General features: G+C 36.1%; 1 protein-coding gene across 8 annotated transcripts in view; it reads right to left on the bottom strand.

Annotated features, from left to right (window-relative positions):
* Window positions 1-21,875, bottom strand: part of MON2 (MON2 homolog, regulator of endosome-to-Golgi trafficking) — a 75,823-nt gene that overhangs the window by 10,757 nt on the left and 43,191 nt on the right. For 5 of the 8 annotated variants that reach the window (XR_004357413.1, XR_004357414.1, XM_032689572.1 and 2 more), the window contains 9 exons: window positions 20,261-20,889; window positions 15,241-15,384; window positions 14,697-14,714; window positions 14,302-14,430; window positions 12,290-12,480; window positions 3,375-3,435; window positions 1,954-2,077; window positions 960-1,167; window positions 84-166 (listed from right to left, as the gene is read on the bottom strand). Coding sequence is in view for 5 of the 8 variants with exons in the window: in XM_032689572.1 (XP_032545463.1) it covers window positions 84-166; window positions 960-1,167; window positions 1,954-2,077; window positions 3,375-3,435; window positions 12,290-12,480; window positions 14,302-14,430; window positions 14,697-14,714; window positions 15,241-15,384; window positions 20,261-20,889 (1,587 nt within the window). In the remaining 3 variants the exon portion in view is untranslated. Of the gene's footprint in view, window positions 1-83; window positions 167-959; window positions 1,168-1,953; window positions 2,078-3,374; window positions 3,436-12,289; window positions 12,481-14,301; window positions 14,431-14,696; window positions 14,715-15,240; window positions 15,385-20,260; window positions 20,890-21,875 lie in introns of those variants that run through there. The other 3 variants (XM_032689574.1, XM_032689575.1, XR_004357415.1) reach the window with 2 other exon arrangements.

Raw genomic sequence — 21,875 nt, 5'->3', positions numbered from 1 at the left:
TTACTACAGGAAATAATAAATACATCTCTGTGGTAGATGTAACGTTACCTTGTTTAGAACCATGCTGTTTAACAGAAACTTACCATTTTCAGGTTGAGTTTTTTTAAGTGAATCTATGAGAGTGCTGACAGCTTTTAAAACAAATATGATTTCTGTTACTTGCTGCCTAGAAAGGAAAAAATGCAAACAGTCAAATACTCATTTTTGCCTTAAGAATATAAGTTTTCTATGAAACTTACACAACATGAAAACAACACCCAATGGCAAACAGCTGCAATGAAGCCTGCCATTAAAAGGATAGTTAGAGGTTAACGTTAACATTTTTCTTTAACTTTACCACCATTATTGCTGTTGTCTCAGCTAGGATAGCTTTAAATTTGATCCTCTAAACAGTAACACCATACACATCTCAATCTGAAAACACTCATATCAAAATACATGATTAACAGTAACATAATCAATTTCCACATTCATGATCAAAACCTTCAAAAGTTAAGTGAATTTCAAATAAGTTCCTATTTTAAAGAATTTCTTAGTACTTCAGTCAATTTTTCCATTTCAAGAACAGTTACTTGAGTAATGATTCACAATGTTGCTGTTGGGATATTTTATCTTATTTTTGGTAAGACTCCACATCTCAATTTAATAACTACACATAGCTCTATTGGGAATAAAAAGAAATCAGATTTCAGAAGTATTATGCTGTAGATATCAGATATGTTGTTTCAGTAACTGAAAATGTAACAGCACAGAATATGACCATTATTATTTAAAGGTTTTTCAACAAAAAATTGGTATCAGCATTTTCTTTGAAATGTCTTCCCCACAAACATTTCCCTGGCTTTTAAATTTCAACACCCCCCCCTTAATTTTTTCCTGACTGAGTGATATTTTGAATGCAACCTTCCTCTCATAAAATCCTGGGAATACCTTCAGTTCCTAAAGAAAAACAAACATACCGTGGAAGAGGACATTTGCCACTCAATCTCTCATCTTCTATGTAGCGATGCAATACATCCTGTGACCTTTTCAAGAGCACAGAAAGTGCCATCCTAGAAATGTAGCCTTCCTGAGGAGTTGTGACTTTATTACTGAATGAAAACTGGAGCAGTGTTTCAAAACACACCTTAGAAAACTCCTCTCTCATTCGAATATCTATTTCGGCTTCTGTCAAAGTAAAATGACATATCTAATTGTCCAGTGTGCATGAAGTTGCATTTTAATCCGTTTATTATACTTTGAAAAAAGGCTATCAATCCTCTAGTATTAATAAATATTAACAGTGATAAGAACAAATATTAAGAATACATTCTAATAAAAAATGACTGTGCAAAAATCACAATACTTCAAAAAATAAAAGATGAATTATGCAACATGCTCAGTAACATGGCATATACTTAACATTGCTTTAGTAATAAAATACATGAAATCAACTAAACAGCCAGCAACCCCAGTTCTTCAGCATAAATACTAATATTTGGTACTGTACAGTCCAAATATTTTTCTATGTAATGGCTTATGTTCATTTTTATCTTTCAAAAAAGACCATAGGTGATTTTTTCATAAAGGCAGAGAAGGTATCTGGTTAGGTACACCATATAGTTATGCTAAGGTCATTTTATTTTTCAGAACAGGATATTACATCTGTCTTACAATTGTCTGAAATTTTTGTTAAAACTGGCACAAAGCAAAATAAACTATGTAGAAACTAACACAAGTACAATATTATATACGATACTGGCCAAGCAGTAAGGAAATAATTTTTAAAAAATTGCAAGGAATGCTTGGCAACTTCCACAAAATATAGTTTATAAAAACAAGCTGGATATCAAACAGTCTATAATGAACAGATGCCATGGAACTTAAAGTCTTTAACAGAGTAAGTACTCACAACATTTTAATTATTTTCTAGTAGACTTAAATACCATAGCTTTTGTCATTCAGGTACCATACCTGTAAAGGAGGAGGACTGAGAATGTATTGAACCTTTATTGAGCATAGTCATTATCTGACCAACAAATTCCTTAGGAATAAAATTAGCATATGGCAGTATCTCTGTGCTGATAAGCTGCACCACCTAAAAAGAAATAAATATATTTATATTGGATTTCTGAATATTAAAATTGTAAATCTAGTATGAAGACAGAAACATTACACAAGAGGGACAGGTCTAATGAAACTTTACAAAATCTTCTATTGCTTAGCTTTTAAAATTTGCAGATACATCCAAAATTGTGGTCTTGCATGGAACATTAAACTTGAAATAATAAACCTTTTCGCCCCACTTTTGCCAGAGTTTCTGAAAGAGTTATCACTGAGATTTCCATTGACATTTGAAGTATATTTTTCAAATCAAACTTATGGTATTGAAAAGAGAAAATCTAACATTAGGAATTTCCCTCTCCCTCCCCACAATTCAATATCCTCAGTACAACATTAACACGCATATCACATGCTTACAATGTAACATCTGCAAAGCAGAACAAGTGAGTTTATTGCCTAAACAAGCTTAAGGCAATACACATTAACTGAAATGCTTTCTATCCTTGTCTTGATACTCCCATGCAGGAACAAAGTGGGTTTAGATCTCCATAAATTAATGCATTAGATCTGAGAGTTCTGCTCACTGCAAGCAGAAACGCTCCCGCTTTTCATCTAGAAATCTTTGTGTCCCAGCTGCCACTCTGGAAAGATGACAGGGAATCAAACCCATACTGCCATGTCTTCTCTGCAACTCCTTTTGCTTTGTACCCCTAATCCCTGTTCTACCACATCTCTTAGTCCTGGAGTGAAAGGGAACAAGTCCCTCTTCATTTCAAGTATCATCTTCGCTTCATTTTCTTCAGCCTTATCCAACCAAACATTATCTCTCTACAATTACACCCGTCTCTGTGCTGCACAAACACAACATCATTTCTTCATTTATGCAGAAGCTTCTCAGTATTGAGAACACATCTGAAGGGCAACGATTTCATTGCTGACTGCCCCCTTCAACACAGAAAGCACTCACTTCAGGTTTAATTGTCAGCTTTCTCTGTGGTTTACAATTACCTGTGCAATTGCTTGGCAATAACACAATAAGTAAGGATCATGTAATGCGTTAGAGGCAGAAACACATTTTGGTTTAGCTGCTGTACATTGCTTTGAAGTTGAGAGGACAAGAAGTAGTTTTTGGCATTCCATCTTCTACTTTTTGCATGACCCCGAAGATGAATTTTGGGCCTATAAATTTCCTGTCTTGTTTTCAAAAAGGAATACAATATCACAGAAAAAATACTGAAAGGGTAACTTTTAAAAACTTTTTCAGAACCAAATGCAACTTGTGAATGTCACTAACTCTTTATGAGATTCAGTATATGTTATAGGCTCCTTACCTCAACATCAATACTCTCATTCTTCTGAAATTCTTGAATTGAGAGATTATCAGGAGGTGTACTAAAAATAAACATATTATGTTATACTTTTAAATTCACAACATGTGTAAGGAGATAAGTATGGGAAAATGCATTGCATTTAAAGTTATTACATGCATCAAGTTGGTACTATTATATGGTAATAATTAACGATTGCAAGGCCAGGTTGGATGGCCTTTGAGCAACCTGGTCTAATGGAATTCTGTGATTGATATTTTCAATCACTGTGCAAGAAAGAGACTTTTGATTTTCAGTGGTACAACTGTAAAAAACTTTAATTTTACATTTTCTTCTAAATTAATGAAATACTTTTCATGAATGGAACATTACTTTTCTTGGTAACTGAAATGATATACTTGTTCTTATTCTTAATAATTTTTATTAAACGAAAAACCCATTTTATAAACAATAGTTTTGAAGACATTTAGAACTTTCTGCAGTTCTTCCATTATATATAAAAATTTATATACAGATGAAATGTCCAAAAGTGATTCAACCATGAAAATTACCTAATACTTCACAAGATCCTGCTTGTACATTTGGAAATCTTGTATCATTTGATTGGAAATTTTATGCCAGCTCTCAGTCATGAGGTTTTCTCTGGTGACATTTTATCTCATTTATGGAGTCCTTCCATGTACTTACTGGACTACCTGTTCAGTGAATTTCCTTTACTTTGCTGGATTATGATTCTTTTGACTCATTGGGCCAAGTTCCTCAGCAGGGCAGAAAGAGTAAAGGCCTCCTACTTAGACAACAATCAACTACTTCAGTTGATGTGCCTACATGGGTGTTTTACTTTGGATCAGACATGGGCTTTTCAAGTTAAATTTTCAGACATCCCCTTTTATAAACGTTGGTTCATGTCTGGTATTAAGAGTGCATAAAACTGGATTCATTTTCAATGAAACTAAACAAAAAATATACTCCAAGCTTTCACAGATGCTTGCCACTCTAGAGCTACTCTGAAATAAAGGTCATGGGTCCTCATCATGAACTGTTTTGCTTTACAGATATGCTTCTACTGAACTCTGAGGAGGGAAAAAAACCCCCAAAACCAAAGAAGGTACTTCACACAATACGTAAACTCTGAATTACCTTGCTTATAACCCCATAATCATAGGATTGCCTGCTAAAATCTACACAGATTTAAGATACAGTTAGCAAAATTACTAGAAGAAAAATGGATTATGAGCTAAGGATAACTTGTGGTATGAGAACTTTCTGAGTTACATAAATTGAGAGGCTAAAAGAACAACTCATGAAACTATTACAGTGTGGTCACCTTGCACCCTTCCTTAAGTATCCTTAAGGAATACTGATTTTACTTCTAACTTTTAAAAATAACTCTATGACATCTTCAAGCAGAGGAACAGTTTGAAAATTTGACCACTCAAAAGGAATGGTTAGCAATAGTGCAATTAAGATTGTCTGTGATACCTCAATGCACAGGTACTGTGTATGGCTGTGTGTTACAATGCATCTTAAATTAGACTGCCTTTTTTTTTTTTTTAAACTCCAGAGAAACCATCCAATTAAGTACACAGGATGGTCACTACTGAAAAGGAAGGAAAATGATAGGGTCAATCTGACAAAACATTCCCTGCCTAATTTATGGCAAAATAGGCAGATGTAAGGAAAACAGTGCTCTGGACTGAACAAGGAACCAAGCTGTTCTGTAAGCAGAGGAATCAGTGCACTGTTGTAGTGACAAGCAGACTGGCATCCTTTGCCTTACTTCCAAACTCCCAGCTTTTCCTCTACCCCATGTCCCCCTCCCTGGGAAACAACAGACATGTGGGGTGTAGTTCAGAGCTAAGCACATGCTCACAGGCAAGGCAGCTGCCCAATATATGGTTGTGGACCTGTGCCAGCCTCGTCTCAATAAGGGTACTTACTTGGGCCTGTCTTCTCCATCCCACCAGTTTTAATGGAAGGTTTAAGAACTCTGGAGGTTTTGAAATCTCATTCAAATCTGGTTAGCTTAGCTGGCGGTTGTTTTGTTTTACTACTTTTGATTTTTTTTCCAGTGTTCCTATATGTTGCTGACCAAGACAAATAAGATTTTTCCAAGATAAACTTTTTTCCCCATCTTCTGGGTGCTTAGCATAAGACATCTGAAGATCAGTCTGCACACCTACAGCCAATTTTCAGTTTAGACAATTATGACAGTATGTACCAATGTTCCTGCGTGAAAAATAAATATATCTCTCCTCCTCAAAGAGGCTTCATGTAGATAACTTCACCCTTTCTATGAAACAGACAAGTGTTACATGTATGACTAGAAAAAACACAAAATAAAATATGAAATACTGTATTTATTACCTGTTTGTATGTTAGGCAGACAAGAAGTTTGGAGTTATAGGTTTGTGAGACACTGAAATGGTTTATGGCTTAAACGTTGTTAAAATCACTGGAAGACTTCTGTCCACTGTAGCAAACCATGCAAAGAAGCAGCTGCTCACTGAAGCCCAGCCCTCCCCAAATATGCCTACTAATTTGGACTGTGACAGGAACTTGAGATAAGATACTTGAGAAAGGTGGTACTGTTGTCTGGTTATCCTCTGAGAAGAATGTATCCACAGGTGTGAGTGACTGGAATGCTGAATCCAGTGTAGAACTCCCCACCCCAGGAGAGGTACTGACGGTGTTCCCACCAAGCCTAAGCCCAATAAAAAACCACACACGGACTTCACTCAACACTTGGTTTTCTTCCCTTACCACATGGGACCTTCCCTACCACCCTAGACTTCATTTACCAATGGACTTCTTCTCTCATCACATGAGACTTCCTTCACCGCCAAGGTCTTCCCTCACCACCCTCGGCTTTGCTCACCAACAGACTTCTTTCCTCCCTACACAGGACTTCCTCCACCACCACGGGCTTTTCCCTCACCACCCTGGGCTTCCCTTGACAGATCCAGACTGCAGCTATCACTAACAAGACTGGGACTCTCACCACTGGGAAGACCACAGGAAGAGGATCAATGGCACGCTGTTGGAATCCATAGAGTGGTGATATTTTTACTTAATCTGTCTCTCTGTCTCTTTCTCTCCCCCCCTCTCTCTTTTCCCTATTTCTTTCTATCCCTTTCTACCTCACATTTACTGTTAAATAAAAATTCGTACTATTGACTTGAGCATATGGTCTCATTTACACCCTTCTTTGGACAGAGGCATCTCTGTAATAATTTGAAAGAACCTGATCATAACAATGTTGAAAACAAAGAACAAAATAAAATAAAATGTTAAATAGCTGTTCAATCAGTACCTTTTGTGACAGAGTTGTCAACTATGAAAAACTTTTAAACAGTAATGTAGACTTATACGTGGAAACACATGTCATGTTGAAATACATGGGAAGCTTTCACTCTGACACTTCCTTATCTATGACTAACTTTCTGAGCTGAAGTTTGCTTAAAGAGGTGTTAAGACCTTTCTGTCTAGTCATCCATATCTGATCTGCCATATATGCTAGAGATTAAGCTACATACTTGTTCATGTAGCAAAATACTCTCAAGTAAATAGATTTTTGTAAGGCGTCTATATGAAACATCTGTCTAGGGGCCAAAAGCTTTGTTGGTTATATCCAAACTACACTGGTAAAGTCAAGAGGCAGGAAAGATAAGAAGCCGTGTGATGCAGCAACTTCCATAGGTACAGAGCTCCCAGCCACTGCCCACTGTCTAGGCAGGGCTTCAGAGCCAACAGGCACTTGGAGTCCTGCTGTGCACAGCAGCACTCTGTTCAGAAGCATCTTTTGGGAACGTATTGATTTAATTCCCTCATGTGAGCACAGACTTCTGCTCTAGTAAATTATATATATACACATATTCATTGAATTTTATTTTATATAATGGCTTGACATACTTCCATGAAAGCCTCTGGGAAAATGGTATGAAATAATAAACAGATCGGCTTCTTACTAGAAGATAATTTTGTGTAAATTAAGTTACATGAAATGTATTAATTTTAAATGTCATTTTGATTTATAATAAAAATCAAGATTGTTGAGTCTCCTCAGCTGTAGTTTGCTTTTAAAAAAAAACCCAAAACTGAAAAATCCTGAAACTTATTTCTTGGAAGCTGTTAATTCTCTAAGACAGTAACATTTTCCTTTTTCATTTACCTGGGCTCTTTTGGCTATATGTGAAATTTCTTGATGTACAAAGCTGCAGAGACCAATTCTGCCGTGCTTTTGTACTTCTTAAACATCAGTGAGTATCCCCTCTCATTCAGCTCCATACCTGGCTTGAAAGTCTGTTCCTGTCCAAAAGATACAGGTGGGGCCATGCAGAGGAGGTTCACTATTTGAAACACAGATATTCACAGTGCTTTAATTTAAGACCTCTTGTCTAACCAATGCCAACTCAGTTTCACTGTCAGAAGCAATATTAGGCTATCTACACATGTGATTTCTAGGGCCACAGAGACTAAAAGAGTTACAAGTTAGACTAGAAAAACATTTAAAATATTGACTAAATATTTAGAACATCAGTGAAATAGTTTCATCTTAGCCAGGCAGAAACTTGGAAAATATGCATAGAAAAATGAGATAATATGCAACAGCATATTTTAATGAACACAGCTAGAGGTAAAAATCCTAACCAAATCTGTCATGCAGTGTTGCTAGGAGGACTGACTGCATTAAGGCATTAGTGAGTTTCACTGAGATGCAGGTGTTTCATATTTAGAAGTCCCAAGTCAGCTTTGAAGAATAAGGGTTTGAAGAGTAGGTACAAAAGGAAGCCATTTACCTAGCTTTGCATGAAGCCTGGACAGACAGTAACATGAAACATCTAGTACATTTAATAGTGGAAAGTGCGGAGTATGAAAATGTATCAAGAGGGAGGAAGAAAAATAAGGCTTTTTTGTGACATAACATTCCAGTTTCCTTGAAGCAAAGAGCTTAGGAAAAATTACAGAATGCCAGCATAAGAAAGACAATTTTCAGTTCTAACCATATTCAGGTCAAACTGATTATATCTAACTGTATTCCTGTCACAAGGGGTGACATGTTGGAGAATGCTAAAAATCCAGGCAAAGCAGTAATGCAATTACTGTGTCTCAATGATAGCCTCTTGGGGTGTCAGCTGAATTGCATTTCCCAAATTCTTTGTGCTTCAGAACCTTTTCAATCCATGCTGGCCTTAGCCAGATTTGTACACTTCTGCACCTGATTTAATAACTGCTCTGTCCTGCATGGCATATTTGCAAGTTGGAAAGCCACCAGAGATGACATGACTCACAGTTGCAGTAAAGCCACTGGTTCAGCAGGGTCATTAAAATCAAGTCAAGTTTACAAGTCACTAAGAGCAGACAGTGATCTCACCTTCTCATCTGTGGCTTGGTTAATTGATTTTGGTGATATGGACAAAAATTCAAGCAGTACCAAAAGTTTTAAAAAACACAACTCATTGTTAATATAAATAAAACAGAAAACACATCAAAAAACAGTTCTATACCAGCTAGCTGGCCTTAAATAGAGGATAAACTTGGATAGTTGGAAAAGAAAGCAGGTTCTCATTGCCCTCCCCTAAAATCTGAAGGTTGACATGCACCTCAACTCAGCAATAAATTTTATCTGTTACTTTCAAAACAGTGAATAGATTCTTCCAAATAACTCTGAAATAAGGCACCACTCCAATTAACATATTTTCTATTAAAATTATAATAAAAAGAAAAATTGAAAGAACACAGTAAATCTGAAAATTCTGAATTCAATTTCCTTACAAATAGAACAACTACAAATTTAAGGGACTGACTAAACTGCCACTGCAATCCACTAGAAGACACAATTTAGAAAATTTCAATACAAAAGGGACAGGTTTGCCCTACTTGACAAGGCTAGTTTCATAGCACCTTGCAGAGAGTGCAGAAAGAGTTAACCAAAGGAAATGAGAAGAGATTACCTCAACATGAGGAACTTTGACATCTATCTTAGAGCCCTCCTTGCATCACAGTGAGAGAGGCATGCTTCAGTAGCATTGTGGGGAGGAGGAGGAGGAGGAGGAAGAGGATGAAGAAAAGGATAAATAACTGCTATAACTAATTGTCTTGATTACTGGCATGAGGAATATGTACTCCCTTTTTAGCTTTAACTTTTTTTAGGACCACAAGACTGAGGCTGATAGAGGGAACAGAAAGGCTATCTATTCTAAAGCTACCAAGGGATAGAGCTCTAACTGTAAGTACCAGAACCGTACAGTTGGGAAGACAAACTTCTATTTAGAAAAAGATGGACATTAGAGAGATAAAAAAAATTACAACCCCAAACCAGACATTCTGTAGCCATGCAACTTACAACTACAAAAGCAAAATTTGTCTATTCACAATACGCCTGGAAAGAATAATTATAATGGCCATTAATTATAATAACAGGCCAAATTATCTTGCTGTAGCCATGTGGTTCTATAAACCACCAGCCTGTTTTTAGTGTTTTAAATTATTTTGAACCTTGAAGCTTCTAAGTGAGAGAAGAAAAAAGTTTCCTACAACTTTTCTGAGAACATCGTCAATCATGATGAAAAAGTTGATCCCTAAATCACATTTTGTATGTATAATTACAGAATACACTGGTCTCTAAAGAGGCAAAATCAGACTTAAGTGAAGACAGACATGATAGGGCATCAAACATTCACACAAGTACTATTTTTCTTTTGCATCCAGAGAACATTTACCCATGAATGACAGCTGGCAAAAGCTATTAGAATAAATACGAGCAGTGATCATTTCTAGCAAGCAAGAGAATAAAATGAAATTTCTATGGTTGAAATAATTTTCAAGGGAAGTATAAATCACTCACTGTAAATTAAGAAAAATGGACAACATATTTGGCAAAAAAAGGTCATGTAGATGATAGTGGATTACCCTGAATTACACTGAAGATCTATGACAATTTTACTTCCCTGGATTTATGAATAATTAATAACAAGAAACTGTAGCAGGGCCAGTCTTGGTCAGCTAAGAATGTGCAAGAAGGAAATGTTTCACCTGTTTTGCAGATATTTAGGAAGAATTAATTTATAGCAAATAGTATGTATTCCCAAAGCAACTTCTAAGTGAACATAGATTCCTCTGCAATAACTTGAAAAACCTTCATTTTCATTTTGCAAACCAAACAATGATATTGATTATAGGGTGTTAACTGTTTCAGAATGCAAGCAGGACTACTAACTGCAGCTGAAAACAAACCCAAACAAGATAGTGAGAAGATTATTATAAATTAAAGAAACAGGGAAGCATAAAAATAAAAACTTGGACGATTGAAGTGTCTTTTAAGCAGTCATGATGATCTTTTCTATTTTAAGGTCCTCTTATTTAATAAAATTTTCTTTCAAGTAAATGCAAAAGTAATGGAAAGGTTTTTCAGTTGATTGCCATGTAATCCTATTGGTGAAATGCCAAAGCCATTCTTTATTACAAACATTTTCATTAACTGATGTGTCTCTAAAATTAATTTTCATCGGTATTTATTTTTTGTTTGTTTTGTGCAAGCTGCTATTTATCCATCATTAGTAAATAAAGCTCTGTTTGGTTGCTGATTTTTGTGTGTTTAAAAACTAAATGCATACACATAGAAAGCATATTAGTGTAAGGCACAGAAAAACCCTACTGTTTTCTGTTAAAAAGAAAGATTAATTTGTTACTGTTATCAGCATATACAGAGAAAACCAGGGAATTAAATTTTTCATATTCCACCTTGTCCTTTAGTCTGAAACACTCTTACATATACTTAAACTACTCCTAAAAGATGCTTGCTCACAGATGTTCACAGAAGAAGGAAGTTCCATCCCACTCCTATGTAATGTTCTACAATATCTAACCTTCCTCATAGTAAAAGGTTTCCTTAGTGTCTAATCCAGATAATCTTTGCTGTACTGAAATGCATTTTTACCCATTGTCAAGGGACAAAAAAAATTCTTCTCTGGAGCAAGCTCTTACTATATTCTGAAGATTTACGATGTCTTCCTAATGATATATTCTTTTGGTTGAACAAATTAATAGATCCAAGGCCAGGTTGGATGGGGCTCTGAGCAACCTGGTCTAGTGGAACGTGCACATGCCCATGGCAGGGGGATTGGAACCAGATGATCTTTAAGGTCCCATCTAACCCAAACCATTCTATGATTCTATGATTAAGTTGTCTGTCTCTGATTGTTATTATTTTTCACTTCCAGACTTTTTCAACCCATCCACTGTACATGCCCACATCTACAGTGTTCCATTCTTGAGAGACTATGAATGTACTTACACATATGTCTGTCTTTGTAGTTATAAAATGACTATTTAGCTACATTTTTCATAAAGTATCATAAATAAAGTGTGGTTAATTATTAAGGCAAAGTCAATTTATCTTGGGTAGAAACAAATGCAAGATAACTATGGGCTTCTAAGTGAACAGTAGTCTAAGAAATAATTTTCAAAAATTCATAGTTGGTGGAATATTTCAAGATGGAACTAAGGAGAAATACATATAGTTAACAGTGTTCACCTTAATTAAAAAAAATTACTGTTGCAATTCTGGTCAAAGTGAAGAAAGGAACAAATTGAGTACATATGAGTAACTCTTTATCAAATCTATAGTAAATGTCCTTGGGAGTCCATACAGAACTCCTTGGCCTGTTCAGAACGACTATGCCTTGTACTGAGAGTTCAGTTGAGCTCTTTCTTGCTTTTACATTTCACCTTCTGATTTAAGCTTTTTCTACTACTTTCTAAAACTGTAATTTTTTTGAAGTAGACATCAGTTACCTTTTCTCCATCATTCATTAAAATAATTTTGAGATATAAAATAGCGCTACTGACACATTTAGTAAACAAATTACTTATAAATATTTCCCATAAAAAAAAAAAAAGAAGGAAATTGTGTTTACCTTTTTGTGAATAAAAAGTCTTCAAAAGTATTTGCTAGCTCTGGCCACATACTGTCAAATTTTCCAGAAGATGCATGCTGCCTTGCAACAGGTAGTCCAATGGAGAGGACTTTGAGAAGAGAGGAAACAGCTAGCTTCCATGTGCTTTCAGAAGGACAGGAGTATTTCAGACTGAGAGGTATTCTTAGTGTCTGCAAAATGAAAGTTGAAACAAAAATTATAATTGCTCAGGCAAATCTAAGAGTACTGCAAGTTTCTGCAGAAGATCTTGGTGGACACAGTCAGAGATGATAGTACACATCCCTACCTTTTCTGCTCGTATATGAGATGGCCTTTTAAAAATGTAATTCTAAAGATGATTTACCATATACCAGCTGGCTAAAGTACAGGTCTGTAGCCAAGTACAAGGTTAGAAGTCAGAATTGATCCATTATCAACTATACTATGAAATTACACACTAATTTTCTTTTTCTGTATTGTCACCCATCATTTCTGCTAAGCACGACAAATGGGCTTTCCTAACATCTAAGAGACTGCAGGCAGTTTGTTACCATGAATATATTCTGGAGAATTTGGTCCCATTCCTAGAAAGCTACCCCAAATGCAAGTTAAAGAAAAAAAGCTTAATTAAATTTAAACTTTTCCTAACGAAGGTGAACTGTTACACATTACCACTGCAAGAAACCTGTTCATTGCTGTTAAACCACATGAAATTTACAAGTAAGAACAGCCAGCGAAATTCTAAGACAAAGGGTGCAATACAACTCAAATGTAGAGCAGACGAAAACCTGGTAAATTTTAAGTCTTTTATACAGAAAGTTCAATATCTATAAAACAAAGTCATTAATAAATTTAAAAACATTAAGCACATGAACTATTTACACTGTATGTATTCCTTTTAGCATTGTTAGTCAAACTGACTTAGAACCCGATAGTAAGTTATCTGGGAAAACTAATTCAATTTATACTTCAAATACATAGTGACTAGGTTTGGGTACTACATGTATGCCCCCCATGCTGTTAGTGCAGTCTTTGATTTGAGGAAAGCAAAGGGAGGAAAGACTCACTCTGACTCTCACAAGGAGTCAATTATAATTAATTCTCTATTGCCAGCCCTATTTTAGAATATTTTTTTCTGCTGTTATTCGTCGTATATGTCAAATCTAATTCCAAAATCAACATGGACTTAGAGACATGAAACATATTTCATCTACTGCAATGAATCACATTATTATCAGCTGTGAATGTTAAAGAAAAGTGGTGTTTATATCAGTTTCACTAATCCTATTAAAACAGAAGACAACTGCATTAGCTTTGAAATACAAATATTTAATTCATTATATCACCTACTTTAAATACATTCACATTTCTAAATTTCTATATAGGAAAAACCTGATGTCAGCCAAGTTATTACAAATAAACCTAGGTCAGATACATTTTTTTTCCAGACATTTACTATTACTTCTATTATTTACCATTTTTTTTTGGTGAAATGGAAACAAGGTCAAAAAAAGCAAAAAGTTGGACAATTTCACCTTAAAGGTATATTTGCTCATCTGTAACATTCCATAGTTACATCAACACACAAAGTCATTAGAAGCAAATCAAGAGTAATAGCTACAGCAGAGGCTCCTGAAATATATATGCCAGTCTACAGAAACTCATCTTTGGCCTTCGATGCCATATTTACTAAGAAGCCTACTTACCAGACTCAGGTGCATAATACTTTCAAAGATTAAAATTTTGAGGCCTAACACATTAGTTAATTTTTATCTTAACAGTGAAATACTGATGCTGACATTATCCAGCTAAGAACAATACATATAGCCTAATCAATAGCCTTGCAGCTTCAAAAGAAATTATTACCTGCTGCTCATCTTCATAAAATATCCATTTGTTTACTACAGCTTTAGGTTTCCCAGAAAGTGTTTATAAACACTAGCTGAAAATAAAACTCATGATTTTCAATACAAGCTCATTAAATTCAAAGCATAGGCAGGGCAAACTTTTACCTTAATAATGTTCTGAAGAACTTTCTCTGTTACCACAGCTTTATGGCAAGCTGTCTTTTGGTATAAGTCCACCACAACTTCCAAAGACCTCTCAGCAAATGGTACATAATTCAGTGCTACCCATTCCGCCTAGGAAAAGAAATTAGTAAATTACTGAACTATATGTGAAAACATATTAATTAAGGAATAGAAGGTGTATGTTTTGCATTGAACTCTCAGTTTAATGCATGCAAAGTTTGCTAAGAATATGGTCCAAGCAACAAAACTGCAAATACAACGTAGTCTGGCTATGAAAATGTACTCTACATTGAAGTAAAGTACATTTAAATAGGAGAAATGTTGCAGTCTAGGCAAGACAACTACATTAGGACAATCTTTAAGGAAATTTAACTCACCGGTGCAAATAGTTGTATCTAGTGTGATTCCATTGTGTTGCAGGACAAACAGAATAAGAAGAATTAATACATACATAATAGTTACCTCTTCCATTACACTGAATCAGATGCTCATGCTTAGTGAATAGCAACGTACACAGATAAAAAGAATTACTGAACATGTCCCATTTCTTTATAGCACGTGCAATTCAAAAATCTGCAGCTTGAGGGAATTTTCTCCATTCAAAATTATCATGTCTTTGTATTAAATTTAGTATCATGTGTAGGACAAATTATTTTAGATTAATTCACTGTACAAGTTCAGACACATTCACTATGTCTGGTGTCCAGGCAAGACCTTTCCTACATGAAGGAATACAAAGTATAAAAGCAAAGAAGAATGTAAAGGGAGTAAATGAAGATAACAAAAGCATGTAAAAAAACTTACTACACAACATGCACAGTGAAGTTTTTACAGATTGAATAAATGCACCTTGCTGAATAACCTGTATCTGAAGTTCAATTGGATTCACCAGCCAAGTGAAACAAATTTCTAATTAATTACCTGATTATACTTTGCATTTGCAATGTGCTTTGTTTCCAGCTGTCCATACTGTGGAGGCTTACATGAAAATTCTACAAAGGCCAGCAGTTGGTCAAAGATTGCAGGATACATTATCTGCATACTTTCTGAGCCCACACATATAGCCTATACCAAAAGAAAATACAAAAGCTTAATATATATCTTGAGCTTTTGCAGTCAACATCTGCATCAGTGCAAGGAACTCCCAGTGAAAAATCCCCATATAAGACTATGCGAGCGTCATGCTGTATAAAAGACAGTGAATAGTTCTAACAGCTTAAGGAAAGTAAGTTTTCTTATTTTATTAAAGTAAATTAAGTGGCAAGATACCTGAGCATATATAGTTCAGTAAATACAGCTATCTCATCCAATAAAAGAGATATATTTTCTTTACTGACTCTACTTTGACATGTCAGTAAAATATAAGGCTTATATAAGTCTTGTATATAGATCCCAGCCACATCTTCTTTAAGTCCTACTTCAAGGAACATTTAAATCTCAGAAGTAAATTATACAAGCTTCAAAAAGTAGTTAAAATAGCATCTTACAGAAAGGAATATAAATAAATGAGAATTATATGATTTTGGTACAGCTGAAACTCATAATACTGCTTTAAAATGGAAAACATTTCAGGAAGGGTGTACTTAGATGATGTCAATGAAATATCATGTTGTCAGAAGCTAATGATTTCCAGTTGCAATATAAATCCCAAGGAAATCTTAGGGCATTTATTTTCAAAGCAAGATACAATGATTCTATGAAGTTACTCCAATTATACTCTGCCATTTTAAATACCTTGCTTTACTTCCCAAAGTCTCTCCTCTCAAAGCTTCAAGAAACAATCAATTTAATTTATTGCTCTACAAAAAGACTTTGTGCTTGTACTGTCATTTTTTCTGGGGGGAAGAATTAAACGCCCTTTTCATTAACCACAGATCATCCATGACAAGTTATGGCTGAACTCACTCAAGGTGGTAACAGTTCTAAAACTGTTTGAGTGCAGACCCCATGCTAGAGCCACATCAGCTGTGTGAGTCAATGGGCAAGCAAATATCCTGAGTCCCCAGCCACGAGAGGAAGCAAGCCAACAGGGGCTACAGGCATTCATCACTACATCACCTGAAGACCTAACTGCACCTTCAGGCAATGAACAACTTGCAGCAGAGCACTCCATGAATCACCAATGGCCTTTTTCTTTTCCTCACCTTCCTCCAATTTAAAATGCATGTCTAATGCTCAAAAAGCTTAATCAACATTATGAATATAATGCAGAACTCCTACAAAAGCATACTCCTTTGCTAGTACTCAAGGTCAAAGCTGTACTGAACTCTGAAAAGGATGCTTGGAAGCTAGGTACTCACCTGCACTGCAGAAGACTAAAGGGTTAATTGCTGATCTAAAATTATTCAACACCCTGTAAAACAGCTTCATCTGATCTGCTGCACTAAAGTCACTGCACTAAATTTTAATATGTTAATGTGAGATTACATACCTATTTGAAAAGGTATAAAAATGATTCTATATATAAACAAATGGAATAGAAAGGGAAAAAAGAACATCCACAAACTCCTGGGTAATTTCTGAATAGATGTAACTTACTTGCACAGATGCAATTTACATTTCCCACAGAAGACTATTTTAACATATCCCAGGGAGCATTACTGGGACCAGTTCTGTTTAACATCTTTACTGACAGCCTGGACAAAGGGATTGAGTGCACCATCAGCAAGTTTGCAGACAACACCAAGTTTGGTGGGAGTGTTGATCTGCTGGAAGGTAGGAAGGTTCTGCAGAGGGATCTGGACAGGCTGGATCAATGGGCCAAGGCCAATTGTATGAGGTTCAACAAGGCCAAGTGCCAGCTCCTGCACTTTGGTCACAACAACCACATGCAGCACTCTTCCCCCATACTACTGGGGGAAGAGTGGCTGGGAAGCTGCCCAATGGAAAAGGGCCTGGAGATGCTGGCCAACAGCTGCCAAACATGAGCTAGCAGTGTGCCCAGGTGGCCAAGGCCAGTGGCATCCTGGCTTGTATCAGAAAGTGTGGTCAGCAGGACTACAGAAGTGATTATCCCTCTGTACTCAGCACTAGTGAGGCCACATCTTGAGTCTTGTGTCCAGTTATAGGCCTCTAACTAAAATGAAGACATTGAGGTGCTGGAGCATGTCCAGAGAAGAGAAACGAAGCTGGTGAAGGGGCCGGAACACAAGCCCTGGAGAAAAAGCAGCTCAGGGGGGACCTTACTGCTCTCTATAACTACCTGCAAGGAGGCTGTAGGGAGGTGGGGGATTGGTCTCTTCTCCCAGGTAATACGTGATAGGACAAGACGAAATGGCCACAAGTTGTGCCAGAGGAAGTTTAGATTGGATATTAGGAAAAATTTCTTCAGAAAGGGTTGTCAGGCATTGGAAAAGGCTGCCTAGAGAAGTGGTTAAGTCACCACCATCCCTGGAAGCATTTGAAAGGCATGTAGATGTGGCACTTGGGGACACAGTTTAGTGGTGGACTTGGCAGTGCTGAATTAATGGTTGGACTCGATGACCTTATAGGTCTTTTCCAACTGAAATGATTCTGTGGACTAACTAGAATTGCTTTTCAAAGACGTTTATATTTCTGACTGACACTACGTAACTTTTATCTAATCATCTTAAAATCTGAAAAACAGCCTAACAAAGTGTGTGACAAAGGATGTTGAAAGTACCTTTAAGAGCTGCTTATAAAACAGGGTGTTAGTTACTGCATTAAGTGCACTTATTTACGTCTTAAGGAAAGAGACCCGCATAAATCAAAAAGTAGTGGTCACACTACAACAAAACACAAACAAAATAAAATACTCTGCAGATCCTTTTTTGTTGCAAAAATTGACACAATACTTCAATTTCAGAAATTTATGCTTTAAAGCATTCTGGTACTAACCTTCCATTTTTTTAATAGTTCAGATTTATCTAACAACTCCCAGTGCAACCACTGGCATGGAGTATTCTCTTTTTTTTTTTAACTGCTCTCTGTAGCTAAGTCCCTATCATTGCTGTTGGTATATGCAGCCTTGAGTTTACCACACTCACAGCTAAAGAGGTTTGCATCCACACTGCCTGCAGAGGCAGAATTCAAATGTATTTGATCCTCATGTATGCACCTGTGTTCTATCTGATGAGCCAGCTGGCTCACTGTAGAGTTGACCTAGAGTGAATGTAGGGAAGAACTCAGAATAATGAGCAAATCTGGGCTTGAGATAAAACTTTAGCTGAGCTACAGTGATGAAAGAGACTTACAAAAAAAAAAAAAACCTCCAACCTTATACTACAGCAGTAAAAGACTAGATGACAAGTTCTACTGAGAAATAAAGAGACAATGAAGGACAAAATAAAGAGTGTAAAATGGGCTCAACATATGGAAGCCTGAAAGGAGATCCAAAGCTCCCTCCCAGTCCCATGTTCTTGAGTTGCAATGTCTTTTGTTAGTGGAATTGCATTATAAAATATCTTTATTAAACCAGTCAAGGGCTCATCTGAGAAATATCAGGGTTTTTTACGCTATTCAAACTGCAAAGTTGTTCCACAAGTTCTTAGAAGATCAGAACTGACCCAAGTCTTCCTGTATCACCAAAAAACCTGATCCTACATGCAAACACCTGAGAAACCTTTTGTTTCAAAGAAGATTGCAAATATTTACATACTCTTCACCCACTAGCTTCTGTGTGTACTTCTGAGAGTATCAATTAGTTTCAAGAGAGAAAAAGATACTGTAGCCTGCAGCAAAAACCATCTGACAGATCGCCTTTGCTCCACATCAGCACTGGCTGGCTGCCTTGTCATGTGAATTGTACTGTGTTATATAGCCAAGAGGAGTAATCACACAACTTCACAGAACTTACTGACATCCAAATATACTTCAACTAATTTTTTTAGGAACTTCAGTGCTGTTATGTTAATAATATAACTATAGATGGGATGGAAGGTACTGTATAAGTTGAGGTACTGTCTTATGGAAGTCTGTATTTGCAAAGGCTTGTAACTGCCACACTAATCATTCAGACTGGGAGTGGGGAAGGGGAGATGTCTCCCTCTCACAGGGAGTTGGTGCTTTTGTTACTGTTAAGAAACCTTCAGCTAAAACAGTTTATCTTGACAAGAACAAGAGTATAAAAATGTGCAGTTTTTCATCATGTTAAAAACTCTGGTAACCCTCTCTTCAAAAAGGCACTAATGCCTGCACCCTTTGGAAACTAAGATCATCTGGATAAGGAGACTAACAAAGAAACAGAAAAATCTGAGATGAATAAATTGAGTGACTAAGTGGGGAAAACAGTATTTGGGCAGGACTGAGCTGCTGGAAAGGGGAAGATACAAAAGGTCGAGCCTGCCTGGAAAAGGATGAAAATGTAGCAGACATGGTCAGTGTTAAAACTTCATGTTACACATACAAAGCTGAGATTTAATACCAACTTCTATCCAAGCAAAATGAATTGAAATTCATGAAAAACAATTTACTCCAGACCACTGCTGTTCCTGCCCACGGCAAGGGGGGTTGGAACTAGACGATCTTTAAGGTTCCTTCCAACCCAAGCCTACCTATGATGCTATTTTTATACCTCTGTTTTCAAAATACATTCATGAGTATTTGTCAAATCCATAAACTAAAGGAGTGGCTGCAAAGATAATGATTCTGCCTTGTGGGACTGTTCCCCTATTTCCATGTAGAGATCTTCAACATCAACAGTACTTCAATATTAGATAGCCAAGTAAATGGCTACAAACACAGCACAATACTTAAAGTATTTCTGCAATCAATCAAAAGTACATTTCATAAGGATTACACCACTTCTTTCAATGCAGAGCACCTGGGTTGCATCAGGAATGGAGATCTGATTGTTCTAATACAATACACTGTGCAATTATAAATAATTTTAAAAATCATGTTTAAGTCCCTCACTATAGTTCTGAGAAGTGAGACACAGTGTAGTTTACCTTTCACCACACATCAGAAGTCGCATTATTACCTTTTGTAAAACATCTAAAGCTGTAAGCACTGCTTCTTGTAAACTTGTCAAAACTGCTTCAGTGTAAGACGGAAGGATGAAAGGGGAAGCATCTGAACTGATTGGAACTGAAACAGCACCATGCAAAATGACACCCAGCTTTTGGAGATCATCCATGCTGAAACCAGTTTTGATGTGTTGGTAAAGAGCTGGGAATATTTGAATTAAAGCTGTAAGAAAAGGCTGGCTGGGAATGAAAGTCAATTTATCACAAGTAATTGGAGGCCTTGTACTTTCAGAACCAATTCTATACCAGCTGTTCCAGGCTGCCCACCAAAGATTCAAATCTTCAATCTCATCTGTTATTACAGGCAGTTCAGATCCATTATATCTTCCTATTCTTTCTCCAATGGAGTCAGTTCTCATGAATGATCTACCAAGACTAGTGGCAGTTGTTGTCCCTACCACCAGAGGTACAGAAACATTGATGGCAGGTGGTGTCTCAGGCTTCTCAGAGTCTCGAACGGGAGAAACAATTTGTAAGATCTCCTGGAAGCTTTTCAGAGCAGCCAAGGAAACCTCATTATTTTTGCTGAGTGCTGCTGATTGGATGTGATCAAGAAGAACATCCCAGGCTTGAGAAAAGTCTCCTATTTAAAAAAGAAAGAGAGAGGAAAAAAATCAACTCGGAACTTGCTTCCTATTCCCATTCCCACACATCCTGCCTCTCTAAAAGGTTGTTCATATACTTGTTACTCTCATAGACAAAAATTTCAAGAGATTAAGTGTCAGCTCAAATGGCTTTTATAAAATATATCAGTTCAACCATAACCAGGAAGAATGAATGTGACAGAGAAACACACAAATATGAAGAATGAAACAATATATCTATGTTCATGTTAAATTTGCTAGCGAAAAATCACATACCACATCCCATACTAGTAAAATATGTTTTCATTATTCAGTATAGTGAAATAGATTTGTTCTTATGCATACCAGATGCCTGTTGATTTTAAAAAGGGTTAAGCACACACAAAGAATTAAGGGTCAAATCTATAGTCATGCAATGTATTTATAAAGAATTGATTTTAAAATGCTCTTATAATTGTACTGTGGAAAGATTTCATTTGGGGCATTTGAGTTTTTCATTAAATTTAGCCTTAACCTTCAATTTTCTACTATACTAATTACAGGGTTTGAATAATTAGAATAGTTTTAATTTTTTTATTCAGTTTTAACTCAAGTTTAATATAGTTTAAAATCTACCACATTTCTGCAAATGACCAATACTCTTGATAGCTATTAATATGTTGATATCACAACAACCAAAATGAAATAAATGACAACATATTTCTAGTTAATATATATTAATTGTATACTATAGGATGGTGAAGGTATATTAATGTAATGAGGAATTTGCTTTGCAAGCTATACATTCTCTATTTCTTTTTCACTTTCTCCTTGTAGAAATTACTAAGCTATTGTAAAATATTACTGCACACATGAAAAATGTAAATGTTCAATACTCCACTGACTTTACAGGTGAGTTCTCTTTACATTCTAAGAGTACAGTTAAACTTGACACACTGATGCCACAGAAGAGTTCCAGGCAAGTGTTGCATAACCTTAGAAAGAC

Source organism: Chiroxiphia lanceolata, chromosome 5 (genome assembly GCF_009829145.1).
Source record: "Chiroxiphia lanceolata isolate bChiLan1 chromosome 5, bChiLan1.pri, whole genome shotgun sequence".
Lineage (NCBI taxonomy): Eukaryota > Metazoa > Chordata > Aves > Passeriformes > Pipridae > Chiroxiphia > Chiroxiphia lanceolata.
The sequence above is the reverse complement of the archived record's forward strand: the minus strand, read 5'-3'. Positions and strand labels throughout refer to the sequence as shown.